The sequence below is a fragment of the Ornithodoros turicata genome, chromosome 7, assembly GCF_037126465.1.
Source record: "Ornithodoros turicata isolate Travis chromosome 7, ASM3712646v1, whole genome shotgun sequence".
NCBI lineage: Eukaryota > Metazoa > Arthropoda > Arachnida > Ixodida > Argasidae > Ornithodoros > Ornithodoros turicata.
This window is the reverse complement of record NC_088207.1, coordinates 3,545,100-3,569,625: the sequence shown is the minus strand read 5'-3', so window position 1 is coordinate 3,569,625 and position 24,526 is coordinate 3,545,100. Positions and strand designations below refer to the sequence as shown.

Here is a 24,526-nt window from a genome sequence, read left to right as displayed (position 1 = left end):
GTAATTTTTTTTTGCTCGACGTCTCTCCTCTCCCAACGCCAGAAACGCGCGTCTATATCCGCTGTCAGCTCACGACGTCGCGTCGATCATCGCCAAGTGAGAACTGGCCCTCAATCTCGACTTCAACGCCGCTTCCGACTGTGGCGCCAACCAGCGGACGGAACGGAAACCGGTATTGGCCCTATAGAAAATGTTATAGAGCCGCCGTTTCTTTTTTCTTTTTCTCACGAGTTATTCGCAGTAATTTGAACGGAGTGACTGTACTGACATAGTATTTTAGTGTACAATACGTCGTCCGATGCATATTTATGGTCCCGAAAAGCAACGTTCTTTGTTTTATCGTCATTAAAAAGCCGAAACTTGATCCTGGTCAACCCTGCATATTATTCGCAGGATATATCCCTCACCAGGAATGCTTTGACGGTATGTTATGAAGGCTCCTGGGTGCGCACGGTATTGGAAGGCTGTCTACCGGTGATGTCGCTCGCAATACAAAAAGAAAAAATAACACGGCTTGTCACCACATAGCATACAGCGTAATGTGCAGAAAAATGTGGAGACTGTGGGTGCAATACTGCGATGAACAAATTATCAGTTTTAGTTCTCAGTGGTTCCTGGTTGTGCGGTATCGATATTAGACTATCACGAAACGTTTTTTTAAATCCACTTTGTCCTTCTGTCTACTTCCAGGCTTTGGAGAACTATACACAAGCGGCAGAAAAGGTAATTATCGAAAAGTCAGCAGTACAGGCTCTAGGGAAAACAAAAAAGTGCCAGCAAGAGCTAGTATGGGGATATTGAAACTTGCGCCATGTTGGAAAGAAATATGTAGCAATATGATGACAGTCTCCAAAGCACATGGGCGAACGAGAAGACGTCTTGACGTATCACGGGCTCCGGCACGTCACCAGTGACGTCCAACGGCACAGCTCAAGCAGGTTCTACGTCACGCGGGGCTCGTGTCTCTCGTCCGCGACTGCTTTCTCCGACTGTGTTTCGTAAATTGTATTGCGCAGTGACAATACGCCCCAGAGCGAAAATGTTTTGCATCGTGCCTCCTTGATGAAGAGGGATGAAGCAGGGTGTCGAGCCACGTGAAATGTCACTTCCATGCTCCTTTAAAGGAGGTTACAACACTTCATCTCAAGTTATTCCGCATAAACGTAAATGTAATCAGGTTTACATCCATGTGAACCTGCATTCCATGTTGTACAGTAATGGACTTTATAGGCGCGTAGAAAACCGACAGAGCAAATATACCGGAACTCATGCGTCTCTGATGTCACAGCAGGTCTCCGAAAGGGAGGAAGCGCGGTAGAAGTCACGTGCTTACGAATACCAATGGGAATGGCCGGAGCTCTTGATGTCAAAGCTTAGCGCGTACGTGTGTTGAGGGGTTCCCATCTCGCCAAGTACTACACACAGGAGAATAAATCTCTTTCCCCTTAGTGTTTCAGTGTGCAATACGATGTGTGCGTGACGTAATAGACGACATCAAAGTATCAAACCCCTTGAACGCGGCAGTCATTCCTAAGAGTCATCACCGTGATATTTGTCTGCACACATTATCCCTTTGGTTCAATGATAATGCTGATCCTCGAAGAGTGTTTGATATCCATGCCACTACCCGATAATGTGGTTTCTGTCCTGTGCGACATATCTAGGGTTCTCAGAGGCGCATGTATACTGGGATGACAGAGCAAAAACACTGTCACTTCCGGCATGATCCTAGACCTGGACGCTCCGCCCTTCAGTTATATCAATGAACATAGCACGCTTGTCTTATTCCTTCCAAGGTCATCGACTACATGGCAAGCGGCGTGAATGCCTTCATAGAGGTAAGATAATTCCCACGTTTATGTTTCCCCAAGAGTACTGAAAGTCGAGTGCAATAAGGGTGGATGGTATGTGTCTTATCAATGTTTTTAGTTTCACGAGCCTGTTCAAGGCCTTGTATCCACCTACCCGTCCACCCACATTGCACTCGACTTTCAGTAGACTGGGCCGCTTTGGGGCCGTCTGTGCAGTCTCAGGTTTTCTTTGGCACTTCCAGACAAACGACGGCACGGTTGTCCTTGCGCTTTTTCTATGAATAAAATGCGCTCGCAATTCTTTCCTTCTTGCCTATCATGCTGAATAACGATTTACGAGAGTCGTTCAGTAAATAACCTTAAAGGTTGAATTAAAATCCTGAACTCTCTCCCATACAAAATGTTCTTCCTGCGGGCTGTAGTAAGCCCCTCTGTGTGTGTGTGGTGCAGGGGGAGTATTGAGATAGCCTAGTGAGAATGTAGTTACGTTTTAATGACGATACAGATGTGCAGAAAGAGAAGTCGCTAGCGCTGAAACGGGCAGATCTGTTCTGGATGCGCTCAATGGACCCGGACAGATAAGTTTGGGAAGGGTCCCACACAGAACAGGCGTACTCCAGTTCTGGTCGTACGCAATAAGTGTGTCCCAGATGCTTTAGGTGAGGAGGGGCTCTTTTAAATCAACGCCTATACTGTATTAGTAGAAATGTGTTCAACGTGACTGTTCCAGGTACTGTTGGATGAAACGGAAACGCCAAGATATTTATAACAGTAAGGGAAGGGGATGATCGTGTCATTAATCGTGTACGTAAGATCATCCGTGGCACGAGGACTATACGGTGACCACATAAGGGAATGTTACATTTATGTGGAGGTTCAATGGCACACTCTAACGAAAAAAAAAAGGGCGTGAAAAGGCGGGAACTTCTAGAGTTATCACCTAGGTGAACGTAGCGCCTGATAAAGGGCTTTAAAAGGGTGGTAAAAGCAATTATCATATCTCTAAATTGCTACAAAAAGGCGTACGCCCTCCTCGCTCACCATCATATCAGAGCGGTAACCCTATCATTCATAGATAGCAGGTAGAATATTTTCAACGTTTTAGGCACAACATATGCGACAACCTATTTCCTCTTAAAAGGTGTAACTGCTCTACCCTTTTTGCTAAGAGCGCGTATGCATTGTTATGCACCACTCGTGTACACGTTCACAAGGTCGTCTTGTAACATACGCTGATCAAAGGAAGAAACAATTGTTCGGTAGATAACTGAATCATCTGCGAACAGCCTGACAGTAGACGAAATATTAGTTGGTGGGCCATTACTTCATATCAAGAATAACACGGAGCTTAGTACACTCTAAGCAAAACAGGAGCAACTTTACTCCTTTTGGGGACTAAATGCATTGACACCAGACTAGTCGCTTTCGGGACTGTCACAGAGTGGAGGCTGCGTTTCACAATCTGTTCTAAGAGTCCCGGGTACATAGCTCGTGTCCATGCATGACAATTCTCTAAATCAAAAGGTCAACCATGATATATCGAGTCATATAAAATCTTGCGACATACATTTTGCGAAGAAAGAAGCGCTGTTTCTTACTCTGACTGGGCGGAAAATTGATAAGTTGGCTGAGTTATGCAGCCATATGCCATCAGATTAATTGACCAAGAGCACATATTCACGTAGTCTGTTTCATTCGGAAGACCATTTGCCAAGTTCAGTGACAATTTGCGCTCCTCGGAAGTAAATGCCGGGTTTAAGGGACTAAAATTGGGACTAATTGCAGTCTAGGGGACTAGAAGCTGCAATTACTCCGCATTTTACTCCTTTTTGTCTTAAGGTGTACGGAGCCTTGGGTAATGCCTGATTCAATAGAAATATTGTCGTTAGCCTGGTTAACATTGTGAATTTACTTTCAGAACGCTAACCAGTCCCGTGGACCCATGAAGGATCTGCAACTGTTTTTGGAGGTAAATCATACTGCAGAATTTGTGACACCCAAATAACGGAATGGGTGCTCGGTGTTGATCACGTTCGCACTAGCATCTCACCAAAAGTAATCACATTTTATCAGATCAGTATGATGAAATTAAACGTGCGATATGTAGTTGTAATACAGGGTGTTCCACGAGAGAATGCAACTGAATTCCTAAAAGTGTGTTTTACTTCAGAAAATTATGGAACCACTTAAAATACATTCACACGGACCTTTGCCACACATTGAGGTCGTTTGCGTTCGTGGTACGTATTAATTAAGCTCAGTTGCATAATTAATCTCGAGAAACTGCCAAGGAAAAGCAGCATTTTTCTTCCTGAATTCGGAAGCGTATAGCCGTAACACGCTATCCGAATCAAAAACACGTGTTTTTCTTAAGATTTCTACAAAAATTTCACAATCAGTTGCTGGTCGAAGCATGCCCAGTGAAATTTGCGTTTTCGAAACTCCTGGCTCATCCTTTATCGAGGGGAAGTGGAAAGGAGCGACACAGTTTTACTCCGCTCGAGGACCTTGTCGCGCAGTCCGTCGTTGTCAGTGAATGGCGGATGACGACAGCCATGTTGGTAAAGGCGAAAGATGTTATTGTTGCGTTGCCTGCTTCCTTCTTGCACAGGGGGTTGGGGTGGGGGGTGGGGAGGCTATTTGACGCCAATAGTGTCGCACATGTAAATATCAACGATAAGAAAGTGCGTCGAAACTTCTCCAGACGGTAGAGCATTTACAATGGGCACGGTCATTTTCGCACTGCTGTGCAGAAAGCGTGCCGATGAGCAACGTGGTATATTTAAGAAGACAAGAAAAATGTTCATACCTTATGCGATATGCTTCCTGCTGGCGCAATGAATATCTACGCCTTTCTATATAGAGCAGAACACAATTAAAAACCATACTGTTCTCAGCAGACCGGCTGTCCTGTATTGGATCGTCACATATACCATACCAGGAGATGCTGAAATGTTTTCGGTCCGACAAGGAAATGTCATAATTCTATATTACAGTTCGGCATAATGACCTGTTTAGTGCACGTCGTTCTTGAAGCTTCTTTAAGCTTCGAAAAAAAGACCTTGCTCTCGGTCGGGTAACATCCGGGGAGTACGGCGGACGTGCAGTGCGTTAAAACAGCATGGCTTTCAGAACCTAAACGGACCATTTGCATGTACGTGTCGCCTCTGGCGCCAGAATGCAAATAAACTTCTTATTTCAACTCAAAATTAACGCGGGGCGCTTTTCAGGCTGGCACGTTACGTGCGAAAGTAGCCTGAGAAAATTGAAAAAAGAATGCGGAAAGAGTGAAAGCGTATTGTACTGATTACGAGTACAAAGTGACGTCAAGTGTCGACCACGAACGTCCGCGCAACCTTGACACCAATTACCTACCCCAAAATGACATGTCAGCTGACTGCAGGTTGATGAATAAGCGCATATGCTTAATCAGAAAAGGTCCATTGTCTTGCATGCTTTGTAAGTTCGAGAGAGCTGTAGTCACTTCCGCATAATGTAATGATTACTGTCACCTGAGAACCATAGTGTGCTGGGCATAGAAGTCTTAAGCAAGCGAGCTGGTGAAAGCTTGACTCATGCAGCATATCCCAGTGTTTGTGGTGCAGACAAGCTAGGGGACGAACAGACAGACATATAACACGGGACAAGACAATCGCTAGGTTTGACATCGTCGTCAGGTATCGACATACAAGTCGTAAGGCACGAACGTCTTGCGTTTGATTGGGAATGCGCTATCTAGTGCAAGCATCTCTGGTTGGCAGAGCTACACTGTTAAAACAGAACTTAACCACATAGCATGCTCCTAGCCAACCATCATTCCGAATCATATCATTCTGTGTCCTGATTTGTTCAAAATAGGGGGGAGGCGTCTATCTGGGACAATCATAATGTTCTCAGATAGGCGCCTCCACCAATTTTCAACAGATCAATGCACAGAATGATATCATTCAGAATGATGGTTGGCTATGAGCGTGCTATGTGCTGAAGTTCTGTTTTACCAGGGAAGGATAATGGACGTATTTTGGTTAAGGTTTCTATTTTCGTTATTGCTATATTTTCGTTTCCGTTATCTGTTTCTGATACCGGCCCTTCAATTTCGTTTCCGTTACGTTTCCGTTACTGTTTCCGGTAATGGAACGGTTGTTACAGAGCTGCGAGCGGACAGCCCTTCCGGCTCTGTCAGCACCCTGTTTTGCACAGGTGCCTTCGGTGTCACGCGTACACACTACACAAGTAATTTTACGTCGTTGGGATGCGCACATTTCGCAAGATTAAAAAAAAATGTAGGAACATGTCTTCAGTCTTCAGTCACTCGGAGTCCAGCAACTCAAGATTGGCGTAACCTTCATTCAATGTCGCATTCATAAGCAGACGCTCTCAGTAGTAAATAATACTGTCATGGCCACGGTGAAATTAAAAAAAGAACGAAGTACAAAATAAGTAACTAAATAGTAGGTTGTCATCCTGGTGCTATGGTGGAATATAGTCATGTGTTGATGTTATGAAATTATGAAGACTGGGACGATGTAAGCGACGGATGCATCCTGGAGATTCAATATTGCGCTTTCCTTCTATGCTTTCGTGTAGTATTTAGAGCATTACAGGGAATGGAGTCATGAAAACAAAAACAAAAAAATGAAAAGTCACTCAAATGTCATCGCACAACATGAATAGTCATTACCCGAATTCAATACGGGACGATAAATTCGTTTGCGTTTCAGTTTCCGGTAACGGATGACCGTGGTATGCGTTTCCGTTATCGTTACCACCTCCAATTTCGGTAATATACCGTTTCTGTTTGCGTTACCATTACCGTTACCCTTCCCTGGTTTTAACAGTGCAGAACTTACACGCTTACTTGCCCGACCTTGGTTCCTTGCTGAGCACAATGTGGTTCCTTGTATAGCAGTTGTTTCAGATATCAGCAATAAAAAATAAGTGCGACATAGTCCTGAAAATGGGTTTGTCGCTTCGTTACATGGCCGTTGTATACTGACAGTCAAAGGACATGATCGCCAATCGTAGAGAACAGAGATTGGCCATCATGCTCTGAAAGTATCTGACAGCGCCAGTAAAAACAATGCATGTGAACTAAAGCTCCTTACAGCAACTACACTCTTAAAAATGAACTTCACCACATAGCACGCCCCGAATGACAACGTTCTCGACTTAGATTTGTTTAAAACTGAAGGCCGAGCCTATTCTGTGCCGTGCATAATGGCACAAAATAGGCTCCTCCTCCCGTTTTCAACAAATCTAAGGCAAGAACGTTGTCATTCGGGGTGATGGTTGGCTAGGAGCGTGCTATGTGGTGAAGTTCATTTCTAAGAGTGTAGGCAGCGATTCCTACGACTGCTGGTTCTATACTGGAAGTCGCTTGGCGTGGAATACTCGTTGTCCTTCTAGCTTTCCTTGTGGAGTTACGAATATATAAATGATAAACGACCGCTCCCGTCGGGTTGTTTGGTGTCGTGTCAATACTGAGTGGTGCACCTGCCTGCGCCGCGCTTGCCCGCTTACCGCGCTGTCCCCTCCGATAAGTTCATCTCCTCTAACCGGACCAACCAGCAACGCCTTTCTCCGGTACGTTCTGAATGGAATAGGGTCCACAAATACGGTGCCGGGTGCAGGAACACTCTTAAAAGGGAACTTCACCACATAGCGCGGTGAAGGCGAACCATTGCGCAAAAATATACTGATTTGTGGAAAGCACGGGGAATGCGCAGTTTCCTCATACATTCACTGAGAAGTTGGCCCAAGACGCACGCCCCCTTCCGTGACTTTGCCTGAGTGAGCGTGGCCGGCTACGACAGGTCGTTCCGTCACATCCACCACCACCCTTTGACAATTAGGATAACCGCATAAGTGTCACAAAAAGGCGTACGCCTTCCAATCAGGGGGCACTGTCACTGGGGATGGTGGTTGGCAAAGAGCGCGCTATGCGGTGAAGTTCTGATTTAAAAATGCATGATCTTGGTTGAAGCGTCATTGCTTTTCTGGTGCATTCCCTGGTCCATGTGTGCCCGATTTTGTTGCTCCGTAGCGGACTCAGGTACTCGCTTGCGATTGATCAGTGGAATTTGTGTTCCTGCTGGCCTTCAAGTTTTTTGTTCTACATCGTGCATTAATACATAAGTAGATGGCTTAGATGCAGCTTGCGTTCCCGCCACACACAGGTGACCCTGCAGGATGTCATCAACGAACCCAAGGTACGTGAAAGATATCGTATTGGTGTTACGTTGTTGGTGTTACCATCCGATGCTTGAGGGAAAGAGTGTCGCTACCCGCCTAGGACTTAGATTTAAAAAAAAAGTTCGAAAGGAATAAATTTAATAAATGGATGACTTTTTTTTATGAAGTCGAGCACGTGAAAGCAAGAAACTATTCTTCCAAAGCAGGGTGTCAACGATTTGGAGACGGAACGGTGGAGCCTGCCATAATCCTGTAGCACAATGTTTCCACGAAAGCTTATTCCCTTGGTTGTCGTGGCGCATATAGCGACATTGCTAATCAGAGAGAATGTTGTCAAGTGTCGGTAAAATTTAACACTGTTGTGCCGCCCTAGTGTATGTGTGAAATGAGGCTCTACACAACAAGCTATTTTATTCTGAAAATACGTACCTTGAAAGTGGTATACAGTGTTGGCACCATCATACATACAAAACATTCCGCGCACACTGTCAAGAAGCGTTTTACACACGCACACAAGCTTCAATGTCACTAGACATCGGACAATGGACAGCCATTATGACTAGTGATGTCACGAACCTGGCAAGGTTTGAGTTCGCAAAAGTTCGAAACTTTCGAACTTTTCTCACAAAAATTCGCGAAAGTTCGACTTCACTGCGCATGCGCTGGCGTGACCTGCCCGGTAACGTAAACAGTCCAACGTACGCCACTCAAGGCTTGATTAGGCTTTATCACATCAGACAATATGTCCTCCTGTACGGTATGTACGATAGATCAGTTAGCTTTCTTTCGATTTGTACTGTTCTAGCAACATAAACTTACCCGCGCCTACCACGGAACCACCTAGCCATTCCTACATACACCTTCGCAGAGTAAACAGACAGTCGGTAAGAAAGCACGCAAGGACAACGGCGCAAAACTATTGGCAGTTAAATCTTAAACGTACAAACTACGTACCACGAAGCCAGAACACTAGTGGGCTCTTTCTGGGACGGACTTTCGTCGCTTACCTGTCATCCAAGGCCCCACGAAGTTTTATAGCCAGCTGGCAATTATACCACCCTCTTCTGAGTCTTCCTGAATAACAGCAACATGAGAAATATCTATTTTATTGGTAAAAGAAACCTTTTGCTGCTTTCTGTGCTGTAGCTCACAGGGGACTCACGTTACCACAGTGCACTGATACAACGACTACCAAAATACCGTATCTTTAGCCGGCAACACACTTATACAGTCAATGTGCAGGCTTGAACTGTTTGGGGTAGTCAACAAAACACAGCAGCAACTGCGACGCTACGACGTCGACATTCCCTCAGTACTTTCTGTTTTGCGTCATCCTTGTAGACTTCTGGAACACGTCATCAAAGTGCCTCAAGACAACGACTATCAAATTACCTTATCGTTAGCCAACAACATACCTTTAAAGTGGAAGCTTGAACTGGTTGGGATAGTCAACAAAACCAGCAGCAAAGTCATCCGACATAAGGCCCCGGCGCGTGAGAGTGAAAGGCTCGACCGACAGTAACGCTAGCCTCGCTCATGTGGGCAGAAATATGTACCTTGCACAGGAGGGCGCACATAACCGTTCATTATTGCTTGATTTTTTTAACTTTTCGTCCGTTTCTTTCAAAGTTAAAAAGCAGCTAAAAATCAGCTAAATTCAGCTGCGATCTTTTGCGAACCTTTGCGAAACTGACAAGAAATTCGAAGGTTCGTCGAACCTTGCGGACCACCAAGTGCGGACCACCAAAAAGTTCGTGACATCACTAATTATGACTCGCTGCAGTCCGCGCGTGTTCTTCTGGTGACCTACGATTAATCACGGGGCATTTAATATCCAATAGACAATTTTTCACAGCTGCGCATGCGCATGCACTGTGGGCCGATGACCTTGGGTTTGCGCTGGACCAGGTTACCTCCGTGTTCAATCGATGGCGCTGAATGGTAACGTCTGGATTGGGGACCAGTGACACACAGCGCGAACATGTCGGCCTTACTCCAAGACCGGTTTTGGTCCTTTATGCTATACCCACGTGTGATTGTTTTGGCGCAGCCGAGAGTGGGGGGGGGGGGATATATATTATTGAATGGAAAGGTCTGCCAGAGTGGTTCGCTGGAGCGCCGATGGAATACGACACAAATGTGAAAAAGGTCAATTGGATGTCAATTCGTCAAATGGCATAAAGAAAGCGAAGTTTCTGAGGCACTGGACCGAAAGGTGTCTGAGATGGAGTGTTCAAGCACAAATTAGCAATGTTCGAACCGTACAGCTGAGTAAAATCATCACAGCAACAAAATGTTTGTTTAACCAGCTTTGCGCTTCACACAGCGATGCCTGCAAACTCGAGACTGAAATATGCAGAGGCAACACGAACTAATACCCTAGACAGACGGCAAACTTAAGGCCATAAACGGAGCAGCCGTAACTTCACCGGTATAGCCCAGCCATCGTCTCGAATGAGATGCCGTTACTCTGACAGAGCGCGATCTGGAGCTGCTGCTCGATAGGATATACAGCACAACAGTCCTGGCTTGAATATGACTGAAGCCTGATCAGCACCTTGGGAAAGCTCAGAGACGGCCAACAAACACACAATCAGCTTACCCCTTACGACGCAAAATCGCATCCTCGTTTGCTCTTTCATGGTCGACCACCAGGCGAGCACTGATCCGATGCACGCCTGTTGCAGCATACATTCCAACAACCTTCGGGTAATATCGATTGCGATGACCGCTCCGCAGCGATGCGAGGTACCGAGTTTCCCGTCGCATGCGCAAGAAACGGACGGAACTTTGAATGACAGAGGATATTGAAGTATTAATCAAACAATAAGCCACCTTTTCAAAGCACAGTCCAAAATGTAGTTTGGGATATACAGGGTGTGTCACGTAATTTTCCAGAATTTTCATAAATTCGCGATTTACTTTCTTTTCGAAGAGTCGTTGAATATATCTATACTCATGTTAGAGTCTCCTCAAAGGTATCAGTGTGATTATCAAGGGTGTATCAGTAATTAATGTAGCCGTTAATTAACTTTCATAATTAACCTTCATAGTTAGTGGTGAGAATAGATTGACCGCGAAATTGCAGTGTTGTAGAGCCTAACCCCGAGGTGCCGATTCCGCTATGGAACCGAAACTCCAGCGCTTTTCTATGTCTCTAGTAGAAATATAGAAACTGCACAATTTTCGAGCGGTGCGCGAGTTTTGCGACCGCTTTTTTCGTATTCCCCTCTCGCTGTCACCCTCTTTCAACAGACCAGTTGTGTACCTCATCCTACGGGTCCCATTGCTTCCGAGAGGTACACAAAAGGTACGCAACGGGTGTCAGATTTACAGTGTAGCTAACCCTTCCCGAACAGCGTCCACCGTTTCTTACACTACATCAATTCTATGCTCATTGATGCGGCGAAGTGACATTGCCACCTAACACAGAATTAGCTACCCGCTTGCAGATACCGGAGTTGAGATAGAAATAGCTAGCGGTGGCGTATTTCTACATGGCAGAGATTCTCGACCCACTACTGCAGGGAACATTATCCTTTTATTTCTCACCTAGGTTAACGCATGCGAGGGCACATCCCTCTTCAAGCATGTTGTGGTAAGTCCTTCCGTCCTCTTTTCAAGAAGACGCCCTGCCCGTGCAAGGGTGCAAGAAAATACAAACAAATTTTACTTCCACTAACGCAGGTCCCCCAAGGTCGCCATTTTCCCATGTATTCCTTCCTATCCCGATGCGTGCAATGCCGGAGGCCGCCCTTAGATACCCCATTGTTACCAGACGTTGGCTTGCGTGGATTGTAGCGCGCTAAAGATCCAGTTGAAGCACAATCCAAGACAGGCCAAGTCACCGAAGGAGAAATGGACGACTGCAGCGCCTGCGGCGCCTGGTACGACAGGTACGCTATGTGATGCACGCAGCCGTGCACTAGGCCCTTCCGATCGCTCAACACGTTTAAAAACGGGCCAAAAAGTGAAACACTACAGAGAGTTGTTATACGCGTTTTATTTGGACATATAAAGACTAGATTCATTCGCAGAAACAACAAAAACATTTTGCCGCTAAACTTAGCGCGCTGAAGTGATCCGGAACGGCAACAGTGGGGTATCTAGTGGCGGCCTTCTTCGTTGCACGCTTTTCCGAGGTGAGTTTGGGGGACCTGCACTAACGTTACAACACCACATTTTCAGTCAATAAGCTTCTTGAAGTTATTTGGATCAAAGAGGGAATTTTGATCTCACTCGCGCTGAGTGTCTACGCTTTCTAACATCTTGTCGGAAACCATCCTCAATCTGGGGAGTGTATCCTGTACCTCGTGTAGGCTGTCTCGCTCCTCGCGCTTCCTCCACACAAGGAATACTCCCTCTTGTTCACCCAGTCATGCAAAGAACTGTCGTACACAGCAGCGCACGCTGACAATCAGTCAACTCATTACTTTTGCCTTCAGAAAAATATAAATGTAACCATCAAAGAAGTTAATCTGCTTTGCAACCAACACCATCGACCCAGAGCAAGAACACATGCAGTGGCGCCATCTCGCGTCGAGCCCGTTAATGATTCAATACAAACCCACAACCATGGTGGAAAGAAGAAAAGGAGAGGCCCCAACGGCTCTTCGACAGAAGAGAAAAGCGTGGGGCAAGTGACGTGAGGATTCAGGAGATGAGATGTAGCTTCTTTGGAGCCGCGAGAGGGTCACGTTACCTGAATAGCCCAATGAGGTCGCTTTGCACACGCCATTTTGGGGACCACTTCGGCGCGCTACCACCACACCTCTACAAGTACTCCGAAGCTATACAGGGTGTCCCACCGAAAAAGGGCCAGGGGCTAAACAAAAAACGGAGTGCTCTACACAAATGGAACCAACTGCACGTGCTTGGCAGTTGTGTGGTCTATCCAAAAATATATTTTTCATCGCCCCTCGTCAATTAATTGGAGGTAATTAATTTTCTAACTTTTGAATTGTCGGTTCTAGCTCCCACAGGTCAATGAGGATGTAGTAGTACATGTCGAAAAAGACGCAACTAAAGTGGTTCGAGGTTGCTATGGCTTGTGGTTTCGTTTTTTTTCGCGAGTTTAAAAATTGGTTTCCGAAGCCGGTGCGCACCACAGAGCGCTCCCCATAATTCGGCACCCGCGGGCGATAATTCCGGTGCACTCTGACAGATGTGCCGTGAAACAGGTGAAATATCTTCCTCTTGTCTGACGTGGCCCAAGGATGGTCTCCACGCGCTAATCTCAAGGTGAATGTACGCCGGAAGGCGCTGGAACCGTCACGCGCGGGAGCCGATTTGTGGGCAGCGATCTGTCCAGCATCTGGAACCACCTTTTAAACCCGGGGAAAAAAAAACGAAACCACAAGCCGTAGCGACCTCGAACCACTTCAGGTGTGTCTTTTTCGACATGTGCTACAACTTCCTCATTGATATGTAAGACCTAAACCCGATAATTAAAAAGTTAGAAAATTAATTACCGCTAATTAATTGACACGAGGCGATGAAAAACATATTTTTGGATAGACCACACAACTGCCAAGCAGTACAGCTGGTTCCATTTCTGTAGAGCAGTCCGTTTTTGCTTTAGCCCCTGGCTCATTTTCGGTGGGACACCCTGTACATGCGTTGCGGGCTCCCATAGAGATGTATGTAACCGAAACCAGAAAGCGAGCGGTGATGTCACTGGAGTGGCCGCCAATCTCGGCTTCACTTCTCCGAGCAGTAGGGCTCCTCCTCTCTTTCCTTCCTCCATGCCCACGACGGAGCAGGTCTTGGGTTTCAGATCTAAAATACCGATTCGGCGATATGATTCCAAGCGCAATATGACTTAACGTCTGCAATGTAGTGCTTGCCCGCTTTTCTGTGGGTTCATTGTTTCATGCTACCTTTACCTTTTAACTATTACCCTCTACAGATCGAACCCCAGAAATACCCGACGGAAGATGACTCCGAAGCGGTAATTATTGCTCAGATTTACAATGGCTTACATCTAGATGCTGGTTCATGTTTTCAAGGTCGCAGAATCTAGCTTGTCCCATACATGTGTGTATTGCTCGCTAACATGTTCGAGGGCGCTGCGTGTCTCTGGATACAACTCGATCCGAATAGCACCAACAGAGAACAGGAAGAACAAACATAAATATTTCAACACGTCCCACTAATGATGACAGGAGAGATGTAATTCTATCCCCAATTTCATCCTCTAAACCGTTAATGAACTTTTTTTTTTATTGGCAAGAGGAACACATCTTTTTCACGCTGTTCTAAAGGCTCATTCACACATGCGTTTGAAAATGCGGTGCCGCCTCTGCATTATGGGTTATGGCCACATGCGGCAGAATGATTGTGCTAGCATTCTATCCTACATAACGGAAAGTTACAACTTTCTTAATGCCAGCTGGCACGAACTGCGCCAATAATGGTTTTCCGCCTGCGGTAGAATATTTAAATAATTTGTTCGGCAATTGCCGGGGTTTTAGGAATCACTTGCTCTCCTTTGCTTGGCCCTCCAACGAAGGAGAACAATCTACGACACTCGCCCTCCATGATGATGTTTTCAATATCACTTTATCTCAAAGTGCATAAAACTTTCCTCAATGTTCGATACGATTTTGATAATCATTTCGCTGCCATTGCAATTGTTGTACCACGAAAAAGTGCGAGGACAAGTGACAGCCACTTGCTACGTTTTTCTTTCGCTCTTTTTTTTTTTTTTTTAGTTTGAACTGAGAAGGATGGGATAGACGAGGATAACGTGAAAGACTGCGCAAGCTTCCACTACTTATTAACGAAGGCCAGTGTCTTTCTTTCGGTCCTTCGCCGCAAATGTACATACATCACCACCGTGCATCTTTCGTGTGTTATTCTGACATGCCCAGTCCTTCTCGTACTTGACGCATTTCAAACTGAACAGATTGCACCAACTAGCCTAGCCTTTGTGGAAACCTAAGTTCCGACAACCTCGTGGCGTCAGACCGTCCGCTCCATGCGCAAAGGAACAAGCAGCACACACAGAAATTCAATGCAACATACCGGGTTTATTCACAAACAAGAGCAAAACAGCTTGCGCTGCATCCAGCCAACCAACTCAAGAAAAGAGAGACAGCACTTCCCAAGCACCTCGCTTAAATATCTGATAAGTGCACCACCCCTCTGTTATCTTACACCGGAAGTGCCGTGTGATGTGCCCTCTGACGGCGCTTCATACATCAAAACAATGGCGTGGCCATACCTTGTTGGCAGTCATCCGATCCTGCGCTTGTCATATGGAGTGCACGCGCGTGCTCGAGTAACGGCATGCTTTCTTCAGTACAGATTTGAATAGATTAACCGAGTATGTAATCTCAATTCGTTCACATGATACAGGAGAAAAGCAGACGATGTTTCTCTATACGGTTAAGTCCAATGTGTTGTCAACTGTCGAACTTTTGGTACGGGACAGAAAGAAAGACAAATACTCCATCTTCACTGTTGCCACTTAAGCGGAAATAAAACTGGTTCTTTTACAGGCTTTGTTCGAGTACGTTGCAGCCCTCGCAGGACTAACAAAGGTAACTTAGGTGGTGGTGTGAACAGCTTACCCTTGTCTTCACCAGTCACGGGGCTAACTTACAGCATCTGCAGTAAATACTGAAGGACATTGCAGCAATGCTCACTTACTTACTGCACGTGCTGGCCGTAAGCGGGAGTGAGGGACAAGAAGATATATAATGGTTTCATAGGATTTTTTTTTTTTGCAAAATGATATTTTCCTTGTTCGTTCTTTCACTGTCGCGTGCATTTGACACATCAACTTTCGCTCACGGGGAGATAAAGGAAGTGTTGACCCCTATACACTGTACAAGATATGTAGCCTTAAGGCCAGTTCTCACTTGCCGACGCCCGACGCTGCGTCGTGTGCGGGCGGCGGAAGTAGGGGCGCATTTCCGCCGCCCCGTCAGCGCGCACGATTTTCATGTTCCCACCACAGTGGCATTCCGACGTCCGAAGCAGACGAAAAATCAGGAGGCGTGGCCTTTCTGTGTCACCTAATTGGTCGCCATCTATCGTTCTCGTCAGCTCTCGCCGACGTCGTGAAAAAAGTTCGGCATGGCAAGTTCTTTGGCTCGACGTCTATCCTGTCTCAACGCCGGAAATGCACATCTATTTCCGCCGTCCGTTCACGACGTCGCGTCGGGCGTCGCCAAGTGAGAACTGGCAATTAATCACTCACACCTTTCCCGCTCGACATCGAAGTTATAGAGGCGAGAATCGGTTGTGCAAGTCTACATCCTCTCAGCATAGCTCAGTCGTAATTCCGTTGCTTGTAATTGAATTTCAATGATCACACTGTGCAATAATGCAATTCAGAGAATGAATCGTTCTATTTGCAGTTCGTCAACGCAGAGGCTGTGAAGGTGGAGACAAACGCCTTGGTACGCATATATTTTCCGAGACACTTTCAACTACTTGGAGACTCAAAAATATACATGCAGCGTTGTCGTCGTCTAATCGCGGTTACTCCACGGCCACATATTTGCGTGCATTACGGTATTGATTTCAACGTGTTAATGCTAACATTCCCGCGACCCGTTTCTTTATTTAACTTGGATATACATTTTGAAAGGTGCCAGATGTATGCCAAAGAATAATGAGATATACTTTCTGCAAACCTTCACCATAATCGGTAGTGTGCAGTAGGTTCCGTTCATTAACATTAACTAAGTGAAAAAGGCGAGCTTATCTTCCAATCTTGGGATCTCGGGTTGTGAACGGGAATGGTTCATTCTTTCTGCACCAATGTCTGGCGAGCCTTAAAATGACGAACTCGAGAATTTTCGTTTCACTGACGGTGAACGGCCGTTGTAATACCAATGCGATAAGCAATGTCCAGTTTCGGTAATTACACACGACAGATTATGACTGGGTTTGCGACTTTATTTGCAGGTTATATCTCTTTGGACTGGGCACGTGTCTCAGGTTCGCAAGGTAATGAAGCGACCCCGGAGCGGTTTTGTGAAGGATGAGTCAATGAATATTTCTAGTTATTTAGCCATTTAAAAGCCTCTAGTAATAATATAAGCTGGTGAGGTCGTTGTTTTCTCTTTTATTTATGCCATGACTCACCCCATTGTTGCCCGCGTTTTGATCCTATATAGGCAGCGGCTGCAATCGGAGAGGAAGTGACCTCGGTAAGGGACACACATGAGGCGTTCTGCGTGCTATTCAAAGAGTAGCAAATTTTTGTCGGGAGCTTTGGAGGAATCGCCAGTCAGAAAATTATGTCCCACGGATGTCCATCGTATATACTTTGACAGAGATAGGGATATCCGTAGAATAATGAAATTGCTCCAGCGTATACACTACGGAGATCCACTAGGCCGGGCTTCGAACTTCCTACGAACGTCCACCTTGCGGACATAACCAGGAGATACCCACGTAAGCAGGAGCTCTTTGGGATGCAGCGTGTATTTTGCGAGTGTTACTTTATCTCTTTTTAGAGGTCAGCACATGCTTTGTAGTGGAATCTAAAGCGTCTTTGCGCCATTTTTTTTTTAAATATCTGCCACCATCGCCGGTCCTTTTATTTTCTGTTGCTCCTCTTTGTTTCCAATGAGGGGCAATTGGGTGTTTGAAAAAAGCAAACAAAAAGAAAAAAGAACAGTGCAATACATGATCCATACAGCATCCCATCAAGGAGCTGATTCGGACAGTCCGTGAAACAGACGCAACAAGACTTCTGCTATGTCTCCGCAGACCTACGGCTACGTGTGTCCCTCCATAAATATCCCAGCGGAGTCCCACGGAGGTATTCCGATATGAACATTGGGATCTGTTTCGGACGTCCGTGGGAGATGGTTTTCTGTCTGGGTCTTTGCCCTATTTTCTTTGCCCTCTTTCTCTTATTTATAATGCCTCGACTTTCTCAAACAGGCTCTTCTAACAATGTCTGGACAATCTGGAATTCCAATTCTAGAGGTAAGCTGCGTAAGCGTTCCACTTTGAGCTATATTAAAGAGTTTCAGCAAACTGTTCTCCAACGGACGAAATGCTAATGCAAAGGCAGCTATACATGATCGTATCCGACACGTGCTTGAAGTAAGTACGTTTAGCAGACCGACCACAAACTTACTCACGCTATGAACGGCGACTCTCCCGGCATCTAAAGGATGGAACGTTAAAATCCCTGCCACCTGGTCCCTCGCTCGATACGCGTACAACTAGAGCTCACAGGATGGATATGGTTTTGAAACGGCAAAAGGGTTACGGCTTCTCTTGATGTCATCCCTCGTGCTGAGAGGCGGCTTCTCTGTAGGAACAGTCGACACGGTGTTGCAGGTGCGCCATGGCGTTTCAAGCGATAAATACAACATTAAAAAAAAAAAAACCCAAGCCCAAGGAGAGACATGTTCGTCCCATAAGTACACTCCGTCACTGCATCATAAAAATGATAAAGCACTCGTTGTTATGTTGCAGTGCCGAAGTATACTTTTAAGTAATACAGAAGAACACAACGGTGATCCAAATCACAGGAGAGGCGTACGCATTCTTTGCACGTTGGCTTTGTCTTTCGTCTTTTCTTGTCATCGTCCTTTACACTCTTTATAAGTGCGTAGACCGTCTCCCGTCTACACGCTTTTGAAAGTCGGAAGTTTACACTAGGGATAAGCAGCCGTAGAAGGTGATGTTTTCTAGATTTGTCCGCCTCAAGAGACCTTTGTGTGAATTCATTTTTAACGTACTAAGCAACGCTAGAAAGCACGGGGGCGCGCACTCACCGTCAACAGATTATCTCTTACATTGTTGTCAGTCGTTCCCACATTCACATAAACGAACACACTCTTCGCGACAGGAAATGTGCAAAGTAGGACTCACTCTGAGACTCAACCAAAGTACCAGGGGCAAGAAAGCACGGTATGGCCTTTCGCGATGAAACAACCCAAACACTATGATTAAAACAAAGTGGTCTAATAATCAGGGCCGGTGAGAGGGCCCAAGAGGGCCCACCCTACCGAAGGCCCGACGGTTGCCAGCACCAGGAGACATGAGGAGGGAGCCCGGGGCAGGACTCATTCGGAGTCACCCCTGAGAATCGTAATTTCTCTCCGGCCTTGCTAATAATGATAAAATAGATAAAAAGCAATTGACAAAATAGTGTATCACACAACTGGGCTGTCCATAAACAGGTAGACATAATTTGATTAATGAAACAGTGTTCCGGCGCCTTCGTTAACAAAGACACATTAATACGAAACATAACCTAAGCGTAACGTGTGAATCTCATTGTTTTCTTTTCTTGCGAACCTGCAAAGGGCAACGAACTCGGTGAATGGGCCAAATGGGTAAGCAAAAGCCATCAGCTTCTCATATTTCTGAAAAGCGTGCTCTTTAGAGGTATTCATTCCTCGTTGTTTTCACGAAACCCTTCAGAATCTGTATGGTATGATAGGACTCATGAATAACATGACCGGATTTATATATCCTGACAAGTAAAACACATAATTGAAACTTAGTAACCCTGAAATATTTATTCTCTGAAGTCGCACACTTACCCCAGTGCTTTTCGAAAAATTATGTGAAGTCTTTCTTAGAAATAAGAAAATGTCGCTTCGTCGTGTTCATTTGAATGCCCCAAGCTTCTTGCAAGTGCACTTTGATATATGCGAGATTAAATGCAGGAGACTGAATATGACGAACATGGCGCGTACTGTGCGTATACATGAGCGACGTTCCCAAAGAACACATGAGCGAGAGACACGCCTCTACCAGAAGGTATCTACCAGAACGAAAAAGCACAAACCAGACAATAGGGAGTGTTAGTAGACTGCTGATAACGTCACCGTTAGCTTACGATGCCTACCAGAACAGCGTGACCCAGAATTTCATCTGTCGAAAAGGTACGATAGACGTGGTAGCTTACCCGGCTATACCGGTAGCGCTGTACTAAGGGTCGATTCATACGATGCAACTTTTATTCCCGCTACAGTTGCGCGCAACCGAAGTTGCACCAAAAATGTCCCTTTCATAGGGCGAGCAACTCGGAATGCCGTAGTTGTCACCGAGCTCGCCAGATGGCACGAAAAAACATAATTGTCATCATTTTCGTCCAATCGCACTGCGACTTCCGCTCGTTACGATTTCAATCCGTTGCGAGTTTGATAATTTTGCATAATTTCCACTGGCCAGTGATAATTTCATCGTCTCGCGTACTGCCGCTGCAATAACGGACACATGGAAGTCTTCCTGATTGGTCGCGCTTGCAAGGCGGAGTCGTGTGATTGACAGGTTGCAGCTAGGGTTGCAGGAGAAATCGCTCGTGAAGCGATCGGCTGTGCAACTCCTGCAACTCGAGTTGCGCAACTAGAGCTTTGCGTTCACACGGTGCAACTTGGTGGCTCAACCTGGTTGCGCGCAACTAAAGTTGCATCGTGTGAATCGACCCAAACACTGGCTCTTATTAAGGACACCGACACACAAACTCAGATTTGCGGACACGTGCGAAAAACAGGTCACGCGGTAAACTTAGACCCCCCTAACATTCTGGCAAACGAAGGACGTTGGGAAGTAAGGAAACATCTGGCATATCCAAAAGAATAAGGAACGCACAAACAAACATCCGCGTCCACTTCCTGATTGCTATGCCCTGCTTGACAAATAGCGCGATTGAATGGCACGGTATTTCATTTCCGATGAAGAAACCCGTACAGGTGTCGAAAGCTATGATTTTAACTGTTTTAAGGTGGTAGTTGCCAGTGGAGTTTTAATATTTTAATTGAGCGTAAGTACCCCTGGCACCTGCGCCACCTTCGTCAACTCAAAACGTAATAGTTTTGTGCTGGCACGTGCTTAACGTCATGTCTTTTTTCTCGTAATCATGGGGAACATATCGCGGCTCAACCACAAGATATTCCATAGCAGACGACACCATATTTCCTGTCGTACGCCGTTTCCGATATTCCGGCGCCGTGGGAATGCTCAACTTGGCACGCGTTGGCAACTCCTGCTCTTGAGCAGTTTTTTTCTTATTTTTTTTCCACTAGGATATTTCGTGGAGATGTCGCTCGTGTGAATAGACGAATACTGTATCGGATTATTGCTGGGTAACTGCTGTACAAGGTGTATGCCTGAAACTGTCCATGCACCCCCCCCCCCCCCACTTGCCACTCGTATGAAATACCTAATTTTCCAGACGAACTTCGTACGGGAACTCTACAAAATTTGACTCTGACCGTATTTTCACACGCGCGATGTTCATTACGGAAGATTGTAGTGGAAGAAAAAACAAAAATACTGCTCACGAAGCAGAGGATCCTCCCCGTATTATACGGAGCATTCACACGGTGACGAAGTATGAGTGGTGCACTTCGTACTCAGCTGATGACATCGCCATCGTCTTTTCCTCTCGTCCGTTATGGAATAGTATCTTGTGGCTGTGTAGCAGGACATTCCTCACGGTTGTGCACGCGTAGATACGACGTTGAGCGCTCACATGGGAGCAGATAACTATGACGTTTTTCGCATTCGCGGTACGATGCAGTCGATTTCCTTCTGTGAACGGAAAGAAAAATGCTTTTTTCAAGCTCAGCACATGTGCTAGGTGATTGGCTGGTGTTGTGTTTGGCTGGTGAGGAAGTCAGAAAACGGGTTGGTTCACGAGTGAGCCTCGGTGGTCATGCAGGGAAAATGCCACCATGTTCAAAGACTGTGCCATACTTTCCATTTGGCTAACATCATGTCCTAAACCATAAAGGGTATGAAGGACTAGCTCTCCAATCAGAAGCGTGGATTCTTAAGTGTTACTGATGAAGAAGACGTCGAAATGGCCGCCAAGCCCTAGTATGGTGGACTGGTCCAATGTTGGTGGACTGCTGAAACCAAAGAAGCGCGTCAAACAAACTTGCTTATGGACGTGGCCCGGATGCGTAGATCAGTATAGAGTGTATTTGGGTGAACACTTCGGAGAACGGTATCGCTGTCCCACACACCTTAACACCAGAATAGCGCTTGAGAAAGAGGAACATAAGTGATTGAGCTTTTTCGTATGACTGATTGAACGTCCAGACCTTGGAGCGTTTTTACTAACAGAAAGTGCAATACTGTAGACGCTATGCAATCAACTACTAAGGCTGAGACCGTCAAGGGAGCTTCGTGAAACTCTCACCTTGGCCAGGGTAAGTCATGTTATTACGTTTCTTCCTTGTCAATGCATCAAGTTTTAATATCTGGGTTTTCAAAATCAACGTTGCTAATTGAGAACATGAACGAGCTCTAATAGGACCCCTTTCCATCATCCTCACTTTCTCATCCCTTCCACAAGCGCAATGGAGCAATGTACCGCCATAACGGCGATGAATGAACTACCACATCATCATCCCATCTATGTGTGTGTGTGAGTGAGAACATGAGTAGGTTTTCATAATTGCCACAAAGCTTCATCGCCATCCCACTCATATATTAACCCAGATGCGCTGAGGTAGGGTATCGCAATTCCTGCGGTGAAGCACTGTATCCCATCGTCACGCATGTACCTGTTGTTGTTGTTGCCACAAAGCTAACTTAAGAAAATTTGCGAGTAATCTCGTATTCTCGTTCTCAAGATCTCCCGAATCTTCTCAAAATCAAGTGTAATAGCCTGCACTCCAAATCGTAATGGCAATGGTTCTGTCGGTATTTCTAAATACATCCTTCTCGGTTTGCCCGCCCTATGAAGCTTTCAGATCCACACTTTCAGTGTCTCTAAATCACTTGGACTCTCGCCCTCTCATTATGTCAAGATTGCTTGGTCCGTGGCCAAATTCAGCCCATCACCGTTCTGCCCTAAAATCACTTCTAACCTTATTGGATCCCGTAGCCCTTCGGTCCTGACTGTGAGGTGCCTCATTATTCCATTGCACCCACCAGCAATGGGGTAGAATATGGTTGGCTGGGAGCGTGTTATATTGTGGAGCTCTCTGTTAACAGTGAGGTTCAGTTGCCATTGCGTTTTGCCAGTAAGTTTATTCTTTATCTAGCGGATCTTCTTTCCCTTTCAATGCCATTTGTCTTGACTTGCCATTCATAACGTTGAATCCTCATCTTTGAATTGATTTGCCCACACAGGACTTGCCAACTTGGAGGGACTTTGGAAACTATAGCTTGGAGGTAAGATACGGTTACACGTAGCATCCACGTAAACTGGAACTTGTGCGAAATCTATGAAGGATACTATTTCGAACCTGATTCTGAATTCATCGTTTCAATCATAATCATCACCAGGACATATGGTCACTTCGAACTGTAAATAGTTTTAAACGCGTTAAATCCTCATGTATGACGCCGTCGCTATAAATTATACGTTAAGTGGTAACTTGACGCATGTTAGATTGGGTACATGTAGAAAATTGGTTCTGTGAATTGAACCTGCAATACACCAGCTTCGTCGGAACATGCTTTTGAATTGACATGCGTCAAATTGGCTTGTGTTTGAGTTTGATTATAAAAAAAAAGGAAGGAATTGAATGCGTCAAACTGGCATTCGTCGGCAACACTCCCGCTTTCTGATCGTAAGGTTGCCGATTCGAACCTGGCTGAGAACGCCACTATATTGGTGGCTGGATTTAACAAACTCCTTTCGTCGGACTGAGAGCGAGGGCGCCCTAACAGTGGTCGGACACTAGGCTATGGGGCGCTCCGTAACGCAAGTATGTTCGGCTATTCCTCAATATCCGTGCCAATTACCGTGAACTTGAGTAAATTCGGCACGCGCTTCATATCGATGGGGTAAGAAAGCGACCTTAGCAAATCTCCGAGTCCAGTTCGTAAAAAGCTACGTATAAGTAAGTTAGATTATATTCGCATTGGGCGCTGGCAATAATACTGTAAGGACAAATGTCGTTGACCTCGTGATTCTAGGTGGCGTAGTCTCATTATAATTTATTAACACGCTTTCTGGGAGACCCTGTATACGGGTTTCTTAATTCGCAACATATTTTTTAAACAAAAGCTATGAGAGGAGCATAAATGTTGTTTCTGCATTTCAGTTGTACGGCGAGGCGGACATCCTCCCGAACAGAGTGTAGCTACTAGATAAATAATTACTGACAATTCATTTAACTCAGTAATTATGGGCGAAAATGAGGCAGCAGAATGGAAGACAATCCACGCTGAAAGCTATTATATTTTTCGACATCCTGAAATCAGCACGTACGTTCAGACATCCATTTCTCAAATTCGCTATGCACTCGTACGTGCAAAAACGATGAGCATGTGCTACTCTCACTGTTTTTTTTATTAGAAAATTTGTAACGCTTCAACGAAAACACTCTGTACGTAGAATGCAACAATAGCATGAGGCTCACCGGTAAACAATGTGAAATGGCCGAAGCAGACCACAGTTAGGGACGACACAGACGCACAGACAGTTGTTGGAATTCGAGGCTCATCAGCCAGCCTGCGGTGCCCACTGAAATCCAGAACCAACGATATTCCTCAACACAGGAATGGTTCTTTCACGCCAGAAATAATCACGAAATTCGATTAGGACCGAAATGATATCGGCCCAAAGAGGCGCA

At 45.6% G+C, this 24,526-nt stretch overlaps 2 protein-coding genes across 2 annotated transcripts in view; both read left to right on the top strand.

The window, feature by feature from the left end:
• Window positions 1-17,798, top strand: part of LOC135399903 (uncharacterized) — a 41,688-nt gene extending 23,890 nt beyond the window's left edge. Inside the window, exons 4-11 of the mRNA XM_064631639.1 lie at window positions 691-723; window positions 1,797-1,838; window positions 3,730-3,780; window positions 7,988-8,020; window positions 11,560-11,601; window positions 13,912-13,953; window positions 16,370-16,411; window positions 17,733-17,798. Of these exons, the coding sequence (XP_064487709.1) occupies window positions 691-723; window positions 1,797-1,838; window positions 3,730-3,780; window positions 7,988-8,020; window positions 11,560-11,601; window positions 13,912-13,953; window positions 16,370-16,411; window positions 17,733-17,798 (351 nt within the window). The remainder of the gene's footprint in view (window positions 1-690; window positions 724-1,796; window positions 1,839-3,729; window positions 3,781-7,987; window positions 8,021-11,559; window positions 11,602-13,911; window positions 13,954-16,369; window positions 16,412-17,732) is intronic.
• Window positions 16,374-24,526, top strand: part of LOC135399468 (uncharacterized) — a 170,630-nt gene continuing 162,477 nt past the window's right edge. The window contains exons 1-7 of the mRNA XM_064631244.1: window positions 16,374-16,411; window positions 16,923-16,964; window positions 17,135-17,167; window positions 17,910-17,954; window positions 19,289-19,318; window positions 22,079-22,147; window positions 23,076-23,117. Coding sequence (XP_064487314.1) covers window positions 17,922-17,954; window positions 19,289-19,318; window positions 22,079-22,147; window positions 23,076-23,117 — 174 coding nt within the window. The 5' untranslated portion in view covers window positions 16,374-16,411; window positions 16,923-16,964; window positions 17,135-17,167; window positions 17,910-17,921. The remainder of the gene's footprint in view (window positions 16,412-16,922; window positions 16,965-17,134; window positions 17,168-17,909; window positions 17,955-19,288; window positions 19,319-22,078; window positions 22,148-23,075; window positions 23,118-24,526) is intronic.